Below are 12,640 nucleotides of genomic sequence, written 5' to 3'. Positions count from 1 at the left end.
GGTGCAAAAATGTAATTACCAACGTTTCGACAGCCAAGCTGTCTTCATCAGGGTATAATCACACTGCGGGATGACTCGTTTATATAGTGTCAAAAGACACAGGTGTCTGTAATCATGGCCAAGAGTGGCCTAATATCATTGGTTAATAATCAAATATTAAAATGTCATACAAAGAACAGCATACAAACAACAAATGGATAGCATACGATCATAGATTAATTTGACTACACAAGCTTACAAACAATTACAATGGCAAAGTCACAATAATCACAAGAATGGCTTCAGATCAAAGTCTACGTTGAGATCGAAGGGAACAAGGGTCTTTAAGTTAAAGATCCAGGCAGCCTCTCGTTTTAACAATAAATTATCAAGGTCACACCCTCTCCTAGGGAGGGTGACATGTTCGATGCCAATATAACGCAGAGACGAAATAGAGTGGCCTGCCTCCAAGAAGTGGGCCGCAACTGGGTAAGTAAAGTTTTTACACCTAATGGTGCTACGATGCTCTGAGCTACGTACTTTTAATTCGCACTTTGTTTTACCTACATCATAGTTCTTCCCAGCTGTATGTTATAACACTTAAGGTTTTCTGGGCTAACAGTGTAAGAAAAAACTAAATACGGCAAAGTTTCCCAAGGACTAGAAGCAAGACAGCCCTCTCTGTCTTTTCTGCACGGAGGTGGAAGGTGTACGATCGCCCATCCCCATGAGCGTGTCACCCTGTAGAAACATCTCAAGGATGATCAACGGAAACAGTATGCACCTGGGCTCAATTTTGAGTTATGTTGAGTCAATTTCGAGTTATGTTGGCTGACAATTTGTTAGCTACGCTGTCATTACGAACCACATAGCATATCGTTACAGCAGAATCCCAGCTAGCAATGAGGAATCGGCCCAGAAGCGGCCCTCTTCTGGGAGGCCGGAACTGATTGAATTGGCCCAGAATCGGGTGTCGGACTCGGCCCGGAATCAAAATGAATGACTGCCCAGAATCAGCCCAAGTACATCGGGCCGTTTCCTCTACCCAAATTCAGCCGACATCTTACCCAAATCTCCCCAGAAGCGGGAGGGTATACAAAGTATACCCATCCACAAAAAAACTGAGGAAACACCATACACCTGGTGACCGTGTCAGCGGGCATGCGCCTGGCCCGCAGGACCTCCCCTAACTCGGACGATGCTGCGTCAATTGTGCATTGTCTCATGGGTCTCCCGGTTGTGGCAAGCACGGGACTCGAGACAGCATCTGTAGCAACGCAGTTTGTACTGCGATGCAGTGTCTTAGACTGCTGCGCTACTTGGGAGTGTAATGAACACAAAGGGAGACAGAGAGCTGGTTTCAAGCGCAGGGCGCAGCAGGTGTTTATTGGTAAAGGACCACATGAGGAGGCAGGTAGCTGGGTCCAGGGGCAGGCAGAAGGTCATACACAGGGGTCCAAAAAGGCAATAGTACAGGCAGGGAAAAGGCTTGTAATGTCATCCGGGATATCAGGCAATAGGTTGATAACAGGAAATCCAATAGGCTAAAGTACAGGCAGGGAATAGGCAAAAGGCATCGTTAGTGAGGCAGGCAGAAACTATCATACACAGGAGGAGTAAATCACGGGAAAAACAGAGCTCCGAATAGAAGTGTGTCACAAAACAAAAAATACCTCACAATGACGGGGATGCAAAGAACTGAACTATATAATGTGTGATAATGACATACAAGTGTGTGAACAGGTAATCAAAATTCAGGTGATTGGGATCTGGAGAGTGAGCTGCGTTCAGGGGATCTACGTGTTTGAGAGTGAGTTGGAAGCAGATGTTACAGGGAGGCTCCATCCACAAAGTTTTTAATGCTTATCAATTGCATTGCACAAAGTATCAAAATTCTAAAATACTACACAGGACTCTTAAAGAATTTCATTTAAATGTTAATTTTATTTTTTGATCACAGAAACAATTAGAAAACATGGAAAAATGAATAATGAAATGTTAATTATTTAAAGCAGCCCTCATCTGCCATAGAGTGGTCCCAATCCGCCGAGCCCCAAGAAATACATTTGGGCCAGTAAACTCTCACCGGAATCAGCCCGAGCCCCAAATAATACATTTGTGCCAGATAACTCACAGCGGAATCGGACCGAGCTCAATCCCAGCATCCTAGCCATAAGTAATACTGACGTCTGCCGAGTCTGACTCTCAGCCGAGTTCCCCGACTCTACCCAACGTTTATTGACAAGATTATTCCCGTCATTCTTAGTTTAGCTAAATGGTATAGTCGTTGTGCATTCTCAATGGACATTCGGGTCCTTTCGTAAATTCGCTCTGGCTATCTACAGTACTCTGATTTCAGAGCACTCTCCTCTGAGTGTAATGAATTTATGAGCGCTCAACCCCCATTGAATATGGCTGGTGTCAGTAAACTTCAGCAAAAGAGCGTCATTTACAGTCACAGTTACAGTCACCAACGCTCTGGAAAACTGCCTAACCAGCTCTGCTAGGGCGAGTAAAATAGTCAGAGTGGTCTCATTTGTGTCTGGAAGTAGCTAGCAAGCTAGCCAACGTTAGCTTGGGTGCTTGACTGCCAGAAGATCAGAAAGCCAAAGGCTGGAGTGTCCAGTGTGCGCTCCAAGAGCGAAAGCTCTGAATTTACTAACAGGCAATCTGACTAAACTCTGAATTTACAAGTGCACTCTGGCTCACTGGTGCACTCACTCCAGATTGAATTTAAGAACACACCCAAAATTGTAAAATGTTTAGCTAGTCATTTGTTATGCTAACTAGCTAGCAAGAGGTTGCATAGCAACAGCATCAACTTCCAATTTAGACAAGTGAAGAGACAGTACGCTCAACTGAAAGCATACTGTTCGTTTACAGTATACTAAAATTAACTATGTAGTATATACTCATTAGGTGTGCAGTATACGTATGTTAGTATGGGTATTCGCACGCAGCTCTGGTTGCCTCTGCCAGGAGGCTGAAACTTGGCTGCAAGTGGCTCTTCCAGCAAGACACTAACCCCAAGAACACATAATCTACAAATAAATGATTAATTGACCACAAAACCAATATTTTGCAATGGCCATCTCAGTCTCTTGACTTGAACCCCATTGAAAACCTGTGGTTTGAATTGAAGAGGGCAGTCCATAAACACAGATAAAGGATATCAAGGATCTGGAAAGATTCTGAATGGAGGAATGACAATGACAATAATTTTGACCCCTATCTTTAAAAAATATATATATTACTTGTTAAACAAAATGTATTTCTCTGAACAATAAAATAACATAATTTTCAAATGTTTTTGAGCATACAATAGCTCAGTATTTCGAGCTAGCAGTATATCGCTGCAGCTGTACATAGTCTATCGGTAAATAGCCCACCCAATTTTACCTACCTCATCCCCATACTGTTTACATTTATTTACTTTTCTGATCTTTTGCACACCAATATCTCTACATGACCATCTGATCATTTATCACTCCAGTATTAATCTGCAAAATTGTAATTATTCGCCTACCTCCTCATGCCTTTTGCAAACAATGTATATAGACTCTCTTTTTTTTCCTGTGTTACTGACTTGTTAATTGTTTACTCCATGTGTAACTCTGTGTTGTCTGTTCACACTGCTATGCTTTATCTTGGCCAGGTCACAGTTGCAAATGAGAACTTGTTCTCAACTAGCCTACCTGGTTAAATAAAGGTGAAATAAAATAAAATAAAATAAATACAAATATTATTTATTTTATAGTCTTTTTTTTGCTCAACGTTATCAAGTGTGCCAATAATTTTGGACCTGGCGGTACGTATCAAAATAATTGACTGAAAATAAAAATAAATTACATAAAAATAAATCTCTTGTGCCATAAATTGTGCTAATATATTGTACACAAATGAATTGAATAAATTAAAATGAGTCTCTAATTACTCTTATTTTCTCTAACTCACAAACTAATTCTAAAATCTTTAAGGAGAGCAAGGTATTTTGTTTCATTTCAAAAAAGCATAACATTTTATAAAAGCAGAATATTTCAGTCACCTTACATTATTCAGCCTTGCAGGGAGCTTGGTGGTTTTCCTGGCCCTCTGCTAGTGGTGGTGCATCCTGGGACAGTTGATATTGATTGTGCCATTTGCTGAGGAGACAGACTGAGACACATTAGTACCCAGCTCACCCCTGCTGAAAAACACATTAACTGGGAGCCCTGTCTCGTAACCATGGCAAAGCATGCAGGGAGCAGGTAGGGGTATTAGGGGGCAGCGGGTTCAACACACAGTCTCTCTGGGATTGTCTCTCAAGCTCTCTCCCTGTTTTTCTCCAAATCCCACACAGAGGCACGTACAGGGTCATGCACATGCGCACACACACACATACAATTTGTATATATTTTTCTTATTCAGGCTGCTTCCATCACTCATGTTACCACATACCTCTTATCTCCCTTAATCTCCATACATCAATCTTTTTCCTGTCTATGGAGACATGAGAACAAAATATAGAGGTAGCGAAAATAAAGGGGTAGCAAATCAAGTTGTGCGAAAATAACAAAAGTAGTGCTTGATATACTGTATATTTTCACTATGCCATATTATTTTATACAGAAGCTGTAAAAGTTCTCAGCTATACTGTAGTGATCCTCCTTAATGAGCCACCTTGCAATTCCCACCAAGTGGGTTAACCCTATTGGCGTGATGCGTGGGGGGCTTGCTTTTCACGCCAGTGACACCTGTTCGCGACCCACCCACTTAGGGCATTTAAAAGGGTTGAGGGTTCAAATGCTGCTCCTGAGTAGTCCATGGTGGTGGATAGGCATTCACTGAAGGCTGCAGGGGTTACCGTTCAATGGCAGAACCCAGATATGTTAAAGGTACAGAAGGTGGACTTTGTGGCCTTTATAGCTATGGTGATTAATGGCACTGCCAAGGTGGAGAGGAAGTCCTGGAAAATAGACATTGTTGTGGATGCGACGGAATGTTTCCTGGGACTGAAAGACTTCTTGGCAGAGGAGTTGCATGGAGTATTGTCACAAGCCTCTCAGGTGAGAATTAAACATGAATACATTATTTAACCTTTATTTAACTAGGATAGTCAGAAGAAGGGAGATATGGGGATTTGAAGGATAGAAGAAGTGGGTGTTTGGGGGTTTTGGTTTTGTCAATGTGGTTTTTATTGTTTTATTTTGGGTGGATTTGTTTTCCCTATCATGTTTTATTTTTACCTTGTTTTTTTCAACGTCGTCCAGTTGGTGGCGGTAATTCATATTTTGGTGTTGTAGCATGTCCAGATCATCCAGAAGAAGCCCAAGCGTTTTCCCAGGCTTTCAAAGGAAATCAATCAGAGATATGATGCTATTATGCTTCTTTTTTTTATTTTATAATAATTGCTCAAGGAAATAACTCTCCACAAGTGTCATCAGTGTCTTGTGAAAGAACAGGGGTCATAGACAACATCTTATTTATTTCAGGGAGCGGAAATTAAAAACGTTGTTCCACTTCCCCTTTAGTCGATAGAAAATCAGCTTTCACCCGCCACAACGTCTGGTTGAAATTCAAATCGCTAGCTAGCTAAACAATTACAACAAAGGCCGATTAAACATCTGGCGACTTTCATGACAAACGATATCTGATAGAAGTGTAGACAGCACCAGCTACGCAAGGATTGTACCAAGGTGAGGCGTGTGCTATTTTCATTAAACAAGTTTAGCCTGCTTGAGATCCGGGGCTGTCGTAAGCGATCGAGCTAATGCTAGCTTTGTAAAGATAATTAGCTAGCTACGTAGTTATGCTACGTAGTTTGCTAGATTACTTTAAAGTTAATTTACTTCGGTAGCTAGTTCACCCCGGTCGTAGAAGATGAATGTGATGTTACTTCGAACATCTGGTAAATTTGGCTAACTAGCTACTAGTAACCAAAACAGTCACTGAATCAGGATACTAGCTAGCTAGATTTCAGTGTCGCGTCAATGCATCAACTTTAGTTTACTTATGGAGGAGACTGTCATATCATATTTTGTTTATTGTGCACCTTTCCATATACATAATTGCACCTTTCCATATACATAATTGCAACGTGACCTATCACAAAATGAAGAAACTGCAATTAGTAAACAATGTATGTTTACAATGTGCATATTACAAGACACGTTAGGCTGGACACATTACATTTTTAACAATACTTTTTCTGATAAAACTAGTTCATTGCATCCGCCATGGAGCCCAGTTTCATAATATTACAAATATGTCCCAGCTGTCTGCCGTAGTTTTGAAGTAATCACGAAAAAAACAGTCCTTATTTTGGGGCATTTTTCCCGCTCCTAATAGTTCTATTGAGCACCGTGGCACCAACTCGCCTTCCGACCGTTCTACTCACATTGTTCTAAGTCACGCCTCCTGCTTCGCTGTTGTTGGCAATGCCCACGTTGGTAGTTAAAATGTACACCACAACACATTACTCATGGAACTACTTCCGTGTTATGCAGACATACTCACACTTGGCACCATCGAGGTGCGGATGTTTACTTTCTACACAAGTTATTTTTCAGTTTCGTCCTAAGAACAGATTGTAGTGGTAAAATAAAAAGGGATACATAAATGGAATTATAAGCGTCACTCCATTCAGAAGAGTGTTCTAGCTTAGCTAACGTTCTTTTGCCATGTTTCATCCTTGGGGGAATTTTGACTCATTCTATTGTCCAGCCTAGACATGCTAGCTACACTTTCTCATACCCATGTATGCCAGTTTTATGAAGGGGTGCGTGCACAAAGAACATTTTGTTTTGTATTGTAACCTTCTCAATATGACCTTTACAGTGGGAAGCCCTAAGTAGTTCACAAGACCTCCTAGGAAGTGAGCTGGAAGGAAAGAAAGGAGCCAGGTTGCAAGAAAACAGATGAAAGAAGGGGCAACAATGTCGGAAGAAGGGGCAACAATGTCGGATGAAGGGGCAACAATGTCGGATGAAGGGGCAACAATGTCGGATGAAGGGGCAACGGCGTCGGAAGAAGGGGAAGGGGCAACGGCGTCGGAAGAAGGGGAAGGGGCAACTGCGTCGGAAGAAGGGGCAACGGCTTCGGAAGAAGGGGCAATGGCGTCGAAAGAAGGGGCAATGGATGCCACTGGTAGTGAAGAGGAGTCCGATGCCTTGTCTAATGGCAGCCCCATACCACCTAAGAGGGGAAGGGGTAGGCCCAAAGGATCAGGCTCCAAGAAACCTAAGATACTGAGGGTACTAGACAAGCAGCCACGGGGCAGGCCACGTAAAGTGGTTGACCCTAATGCTGCTTCAGCAGAGCGTGGCCGGCCCAAAAAAGTTCAGCAAAAAAAAAAATTGGGTAGGCCGAGGAAGTACCTGTCACCCGAGGAGGAAGAGGAGAGAAAGATACTGAAAAGCCAACCTAGAGTGTGGAAGCCGCTCGGAAGGCCGCGCATCCATCCCCGCAGGGATCCCCCCGCCACACCCACCTCTGCCGAGCCACGGAGAAGAGGCCGTCCACTCAAGGCATCAACAGATAGAGGTGCCAACTTACAGACGAACCCACCTCCAACTTCTAAAGTTTCAAAGCCCCCCGCTAAAGATGATTCCCCGCGAAAGAGTGGCCGCCCCTTAGGCTCCTTCAAAGCCAAGAGAGCAGCAGAGACGGATAGGTCCAACAGTTCACCCTCAGCCAAACAGGGTTGCACTGTTTCTCCAATAGTAAGGCTTTACCGCTGCTCCAACGGTAAAGCAAATGTGTTCGATGAAGCTGCCTTCCAAGCCCAGAGGCAAAAAGGCAAGAGAAAGTCTGTGAACGCTGATTATACAGCGTATGATTCAGAGGAGGAAAATGAAGATACACAGAGAAATGAGGATGAAGTCTTTTCTCTAGTAGAAGATGACAAAGAAGAGGAAATTAAACCACGCGATGGTCATGGCAAGGCTAGTAAACCTGGTAAGGTAGTGGCAGCTATTAAGAAAAAAGAAGTGGTTGTTCCTAAGAGGGGGGGCAGAAAGCCTGGCTCAATCAAAAAGGTTGTAAAGTAAAAGGAACCTGGGCGGAGCAGACTGAACGAGTATCAGTAGCATCTTGTAAGATGTTTTTTTAACATTTTATTATCTCTTACCCAGCTCTTTCTTGCTTTCTCAACTAACCTATGTGTCTGTTTGCTCTTGCTGTTATTTTTTATGGTTTGATGCCTTCGTGGAAACCTTGTGGAAAAGAAAAGTACTTTTTGTACTTCCTTGGTCATCTATAGCTTGAATGATGTGAAGACAATTTCATTGACAGTTGTTAATCTTGTATTATTCTGTTCAGACTTATCCCATTTAGATTTTTTCACTGGTACTGTCATTGATACAGTTTCTAATTCCATACACATCCTATAGTTGATTATATTCTCATTGAGGTTTGTTAATCTTGTATTGGTCTGTGCAGATTTGTCCAAATAAGCTCAAATGGTTTAAATCAATTGAATTAGTTAAGTATTTTGTTTTTTGTTTTTTATCTCTCCTCTTTATCTCTCTGTAGTTTTCGAATTGCTAATGTCTTCTAATTTTATTTGCCTGAATTGCCAAAGCTTTGAATGTAACAACTTCCCCGTCCCAGCTATCTTTGTTTCGATATAGATGTTGTTAGTATCACTATCATGGCACCCTTTTACCTATAAAGTGCACTACTTTTGACCAAAGCCCCATGGACCCTGGTCAAAAGTAATGCACTATAAGGGGAATATGGTGCCATTTGGGACTGTACCATAATCATAGTTGTTTTCTTTCACTTGGTTCATTGCATACTTCACCTTGTGGAGTCAAGACGGTACCTGTAAACTTCCAATCCATCATCCTTAAGATTTCTCTTAGAAGATGTATGGTTATTCACTATTGTGATGGTTTTGTTTGCCAGTATCATCCTTGTAATTCACTCAACATCACTCCTCACAGTTCTTTTTAAGACTTTTTATGTCAGCTCTTTTTACTTGTTTTTTATCACTTGGCTTTCATCTGAAGTGGATGGCTTGGTTTCACAGACTCTGGGTGATGTTGTGTGTAAATGTTCAGATTGTATGTTAAACATGTCTTCATCTAGTCTGGTATTTGTTTATTTAATTAAGTATGTGCTGGACCATGATATCAACAGTTCATATTGCATTACAACTTCGTAAATTCTGTAATATAAAAATAGTAATTGAGGTACACAACAGAATCTATCATTTGTATGAATTCATGTTCCTGTGACCAAAGCTTGTTAGTTTCATGTTTTCAACTTGGTCTCTCAACTTGGTCTGTTGCTTGGATTAATACAATGTTCTTCAAGATGCAGTTAGAACTATAGAGATACATACCGTAAGTTTTACCTATGTATTTATCTCTGTGATCAGAAACAGGTCTGTGAAACCTCCCCAACGTTCATTTGAGGGTAATGTGAATTTCTGTTTTTTTAGAGAGAGCAAATATTTAGAAAGTTTCATGTAATAAAGTGAAATGTCAAACTTTGTTTTTGATGTTTTTTTTAATCTCAATAAAACCTCAAATATGACTTGCTTTGTCTTTATTTTGTATTATTGTAAAGCTTAAAAGCAGAATGTGGTGAATAAATGGAAGATTTGATAGAAACATTTATTCCTGGCTGGTCAGGATCAAAAAGTCAGTGGTGGAATGTTCACACCGTTTATTGGACCGAGCTCAATCCATAAGTAATACTGACGTCTGCAGAGTCTGACTCTCAGCCGAGTTCCCCGACTCTACCTAGCGTTTATTGACAAGATTATTCCCGTCATTCTTAGTTTAGCTAAATGGTATAGTCGTTGTGCATTCTCAATGGACATTTGGGTCTTTTCGTAAATTCGTTCTGGCTATCTACAGTACTCTGATTTCAGAGCACTCTCCTCTGAGTGTAATGAATTTATGAGCGCTCAACCCCCATTGAATATGGCTGGTGTCAGTAAACTTCAGCAAAAGAGCGTAATTTACAGTCACAGTTACAGTCACCAACGCTCTGGAAAACTGCCTAACCAGCTCTGCTAGGGTGAGTAAAATGGTCAGTGGTCTCATTTGTGTCTGGAAGTAGCTAGCAAGCTAGCCAACGTTAGCTTGGGTGCTTGACTGCCAGAAGATCAGAAAGCCAAAGGCTGGAGTGTCCAGTGTGCGCTCCGAGAATGAAAGCTCTGAATTTACAAACAGACAATCTGACTACACTCTGAATTTACAAGCGCACTCTGGCACTCCAGATTGAATTTAAGAACACACCCAAAGTTGTAAAATGTTTAGCTAGTCATTTGTTATGCTAACTAGCTAGCAAGAGGTTGCATAGCAACAGCATCAACTTCCGGTAGACAAGTGAAGAGACAGTACGCTCAACTGAAAGCATACTGTTCGTGTACAGTATACTAAAATTAACTATGTAGTATATACTCATTAAGTGTGCAGTATACGTATGTTAGTATGGGTATTCGCACGCAGCTCTGGTTGCCTCTGCCAGGAGGCTGAAACTTGGCTGCAAGTGGCTCTTCCAGCAAGACACTAACCCCAAGAACACATAATCTACAAATAAATGATTAATTGACCACAAAACCAATACTTTGCAATGGCCATCTCAGTCTCTTGACTTGAACCCCATTGAAAACCTGTGGTTTGAATTGAAGAGGGCAGTCCATATTCACAGACAAAGGATATCAAGGATCTGGAAAGATTCTGAATGGAGGAATGGTCTAAGATCCCTCCCGATGTGTTCTCCAATCTCATAAAACATTTTAGAAAAAGGCTCAATGTCATTATCCTCGCAAGGTGAGGTATTGAAAATAGGGATGACAATAATTTTGACCCCTATCTTTAAAAATATATATATTACTTGTTAAACAAAATGTATTTCTCTGAACAATAAAATAACATTTTTCCAATGTTTTTTAGCATACAATAGCTCAGTATTTTTAAATTTTATTTTATAGTCTTTTTTTGCTCATCTTTATCAAGTGTGCCAATAATTTTGGACCTGACGGTACGTATCAAAATAATTTGCTGAAAACAAAAATAAATTACATAAAAATAAATCTCTTGTGCCATAAATTGTGCTACTATATTGTACACAAATGAATTGAATAAATTAAAATTAGTCTCTAATTACTCTTATTTTCTCTAACTCACAAACTAATTCTAAAATCTTTAAAGAGAGCAAGGTATTTTGTTTCATTTCAAAAAAGCATAACATTTTATAAAAGCAGAATATTTCAGTCACCTTACATTATTCAGCCTTGCAGGGAGCTTGGTGGTTTTCCTGGCCCTCTGCTAGTGGTGGTGCATCCTGGGACAGTTGATATTGATTGTGCCATTTGCTGAGGAGACAGACTGAGACACATTAGTACCCAGCTCACCCCTGCTGAAAAACACATTAACTGGGAGCCCTGTCTCGTAACCATGGCAAAGCATGCAGGGAGCAGGTAGGGGTATTAGGGGGCAGCGGGTTCAACACACAGTCTCTCTGGGATTGTCTCTCAAGCTCTCCCCCTGTTTTTCTCCAAATCCCACACAGAGGCACGTACAGGGTCATGCACATGCGCACACACACACATACAATTTGTATATATTTTTCTTATTCAGGCTGCTTCCATCACTCATGTTACCACATACCTCTTATCTCCCTTAATCTCCATACATCAATGTTTTTCCTGTCTATGGAGACATGAGAACAAAATATAGAGGTAGCGAAAATAAAGGGGTAGCAAATCAAGTTGTGCGAAAATAACAAAAGTAGTGCTTGATATACTGTATATTTTCACTATGCCATATTATTTTATACAGAAGCTGTAAAAGTTCTCAGCTATACTGTAGTGATCCTCCCTAATGAGCCACCTTGCAATTCCCACCAAGTGGGTTAACCCTATTGGCGTGATTGGGGCTTGCTTTTCACGCCAGTGACACCTGTTCGCGACCCACCCACTTAGGGCATTTAAAAGGGTTGAGGGTTCAAATGTTGCTCCTGAGTAGTCCATGGTGGTGGATAGGCATTCACTGAAGGCTGCAGGGGTTACCGTTCAATGGCAGAACCCAGATATGTTAAAGGTACAGAAGGTGGACTTTGTGGCCTTTATAGCTATGGTGATTAATGGCACTGCCAAGGTGGAGAGGAAGTCCTGGAAAATAGACATTGTTGTGGATGCGACGGAATGTTTCCTGGGACTGAAAGACTTCTTGGCAGAGGAGTTGCATGGAGTATTGTCACAAGCCTCTCATGTGAGAATTAAACATGAATACATTATTTAACCTTTATTTAACTAGGATAGTCAGAAGAAGGGAGATATGGGGATTTGAAGGATAGAAGAAGTGGGTGTTTGGGGGTTTTGGTTTTGTCAATGTGGTTTTTATTGTTTTATTTTGGGTGGATTTGTTTTCCCTATCATGTTTTATTTTTACCTTGTTTTTTTCAACGTCGTCCAGTTGGTGGCGGTAATTCATCTTTTGGTGTTGTAGCATGTCCAGATCATCCAGAAGAAGCCCAAGCGTTTTCCCAGGCTTTCAAAGGAAATCAATCAGAGATATGATGCTATTATGCTTCTTTTTTTTATTTTATAATAATTGCTCAAGGAAATAACTCTCCACAATGGTCATCAGTGTCTTGTGAAAGAACAGGGGTCATAGACAACATCTTATTTATTTCAGGGAGCGGAAATTAAAAACGTTGTTCC

At 41.0% G+C, this 12,640-nt stretch overlaps 1 protein-coding gene across 4 annotated transcripts; it reads left to right on the top strand.

The window, feature by feature from the left end:
• Window positions 1–4,883: 4,883 nt before the first annotated feature.
• LOC110496088 (uncharacterized) lies at window positions 4,884–9,498 on the top strand. 4 transcript variants are annotated; one of them, XM_036952577.2, is made up of 2 exons: window positions 4,884–5,024; window positions 6,796–9,498. In XM_036952577.2, the coding sequence occupies exon 2, from the start codon at window positions 6,876–6,878 to the stop codon at window positions 8,004–8,006; it is 1,131 nt and encodes a 376-aa protein (XP_036808472.2). In that variant the 5' UTR covers window positions 4,884–5,024; window positions 6,796–6,875; the 3' UTR covers window positions 8,007–9,498. The 4 variants fall into 4 exon arrangements, with proteins under 4 accessions (XP_036808472.2, XP_036808471.2, XP_036808473.2 ...); XM_036952576.2 differs by lacking the exon at window positions 4,884–5,024 and adding an exon at window positions 5,240–5,654; XM_036952578.2 differs by lacking the exon at window positions 4,884–5,024 and adding an exon at window positions 5,477–5,866.
• The last annotated feature ends 3,142 nt before the right edge of the window (window positions 9,499–12,640 follow it).

This window comes from Oncorhynchus mykiss, chromosome 18, assembly GCF_057628025.1.
Source record: "Oncorhynchus mykiss isolate SJ-2025 chromosome 18, ASM5762802v1, whole genome shotgun sequence".
Lineage (NCBI taxonomy): Eukaryota > Metazoa > Chordata > Actinopteri > Salmoniformes > Salmonidae > Oncorhynchus > Oncorhynchus mykiss.
Note: the sequence above shows the minus strand (reverse complement) of the source record. Positions and strands in the feature narration are given on the sequence as shown.

Coding starts and splice junctions, on each gene's coding strand:
- LOC110496088 (XM_036952577.2), top strand. CDS start 6,876: ATGAAAGAAGGGGCAACAATGTCGGAAGAAGGGGCAACAATGTCGGAT.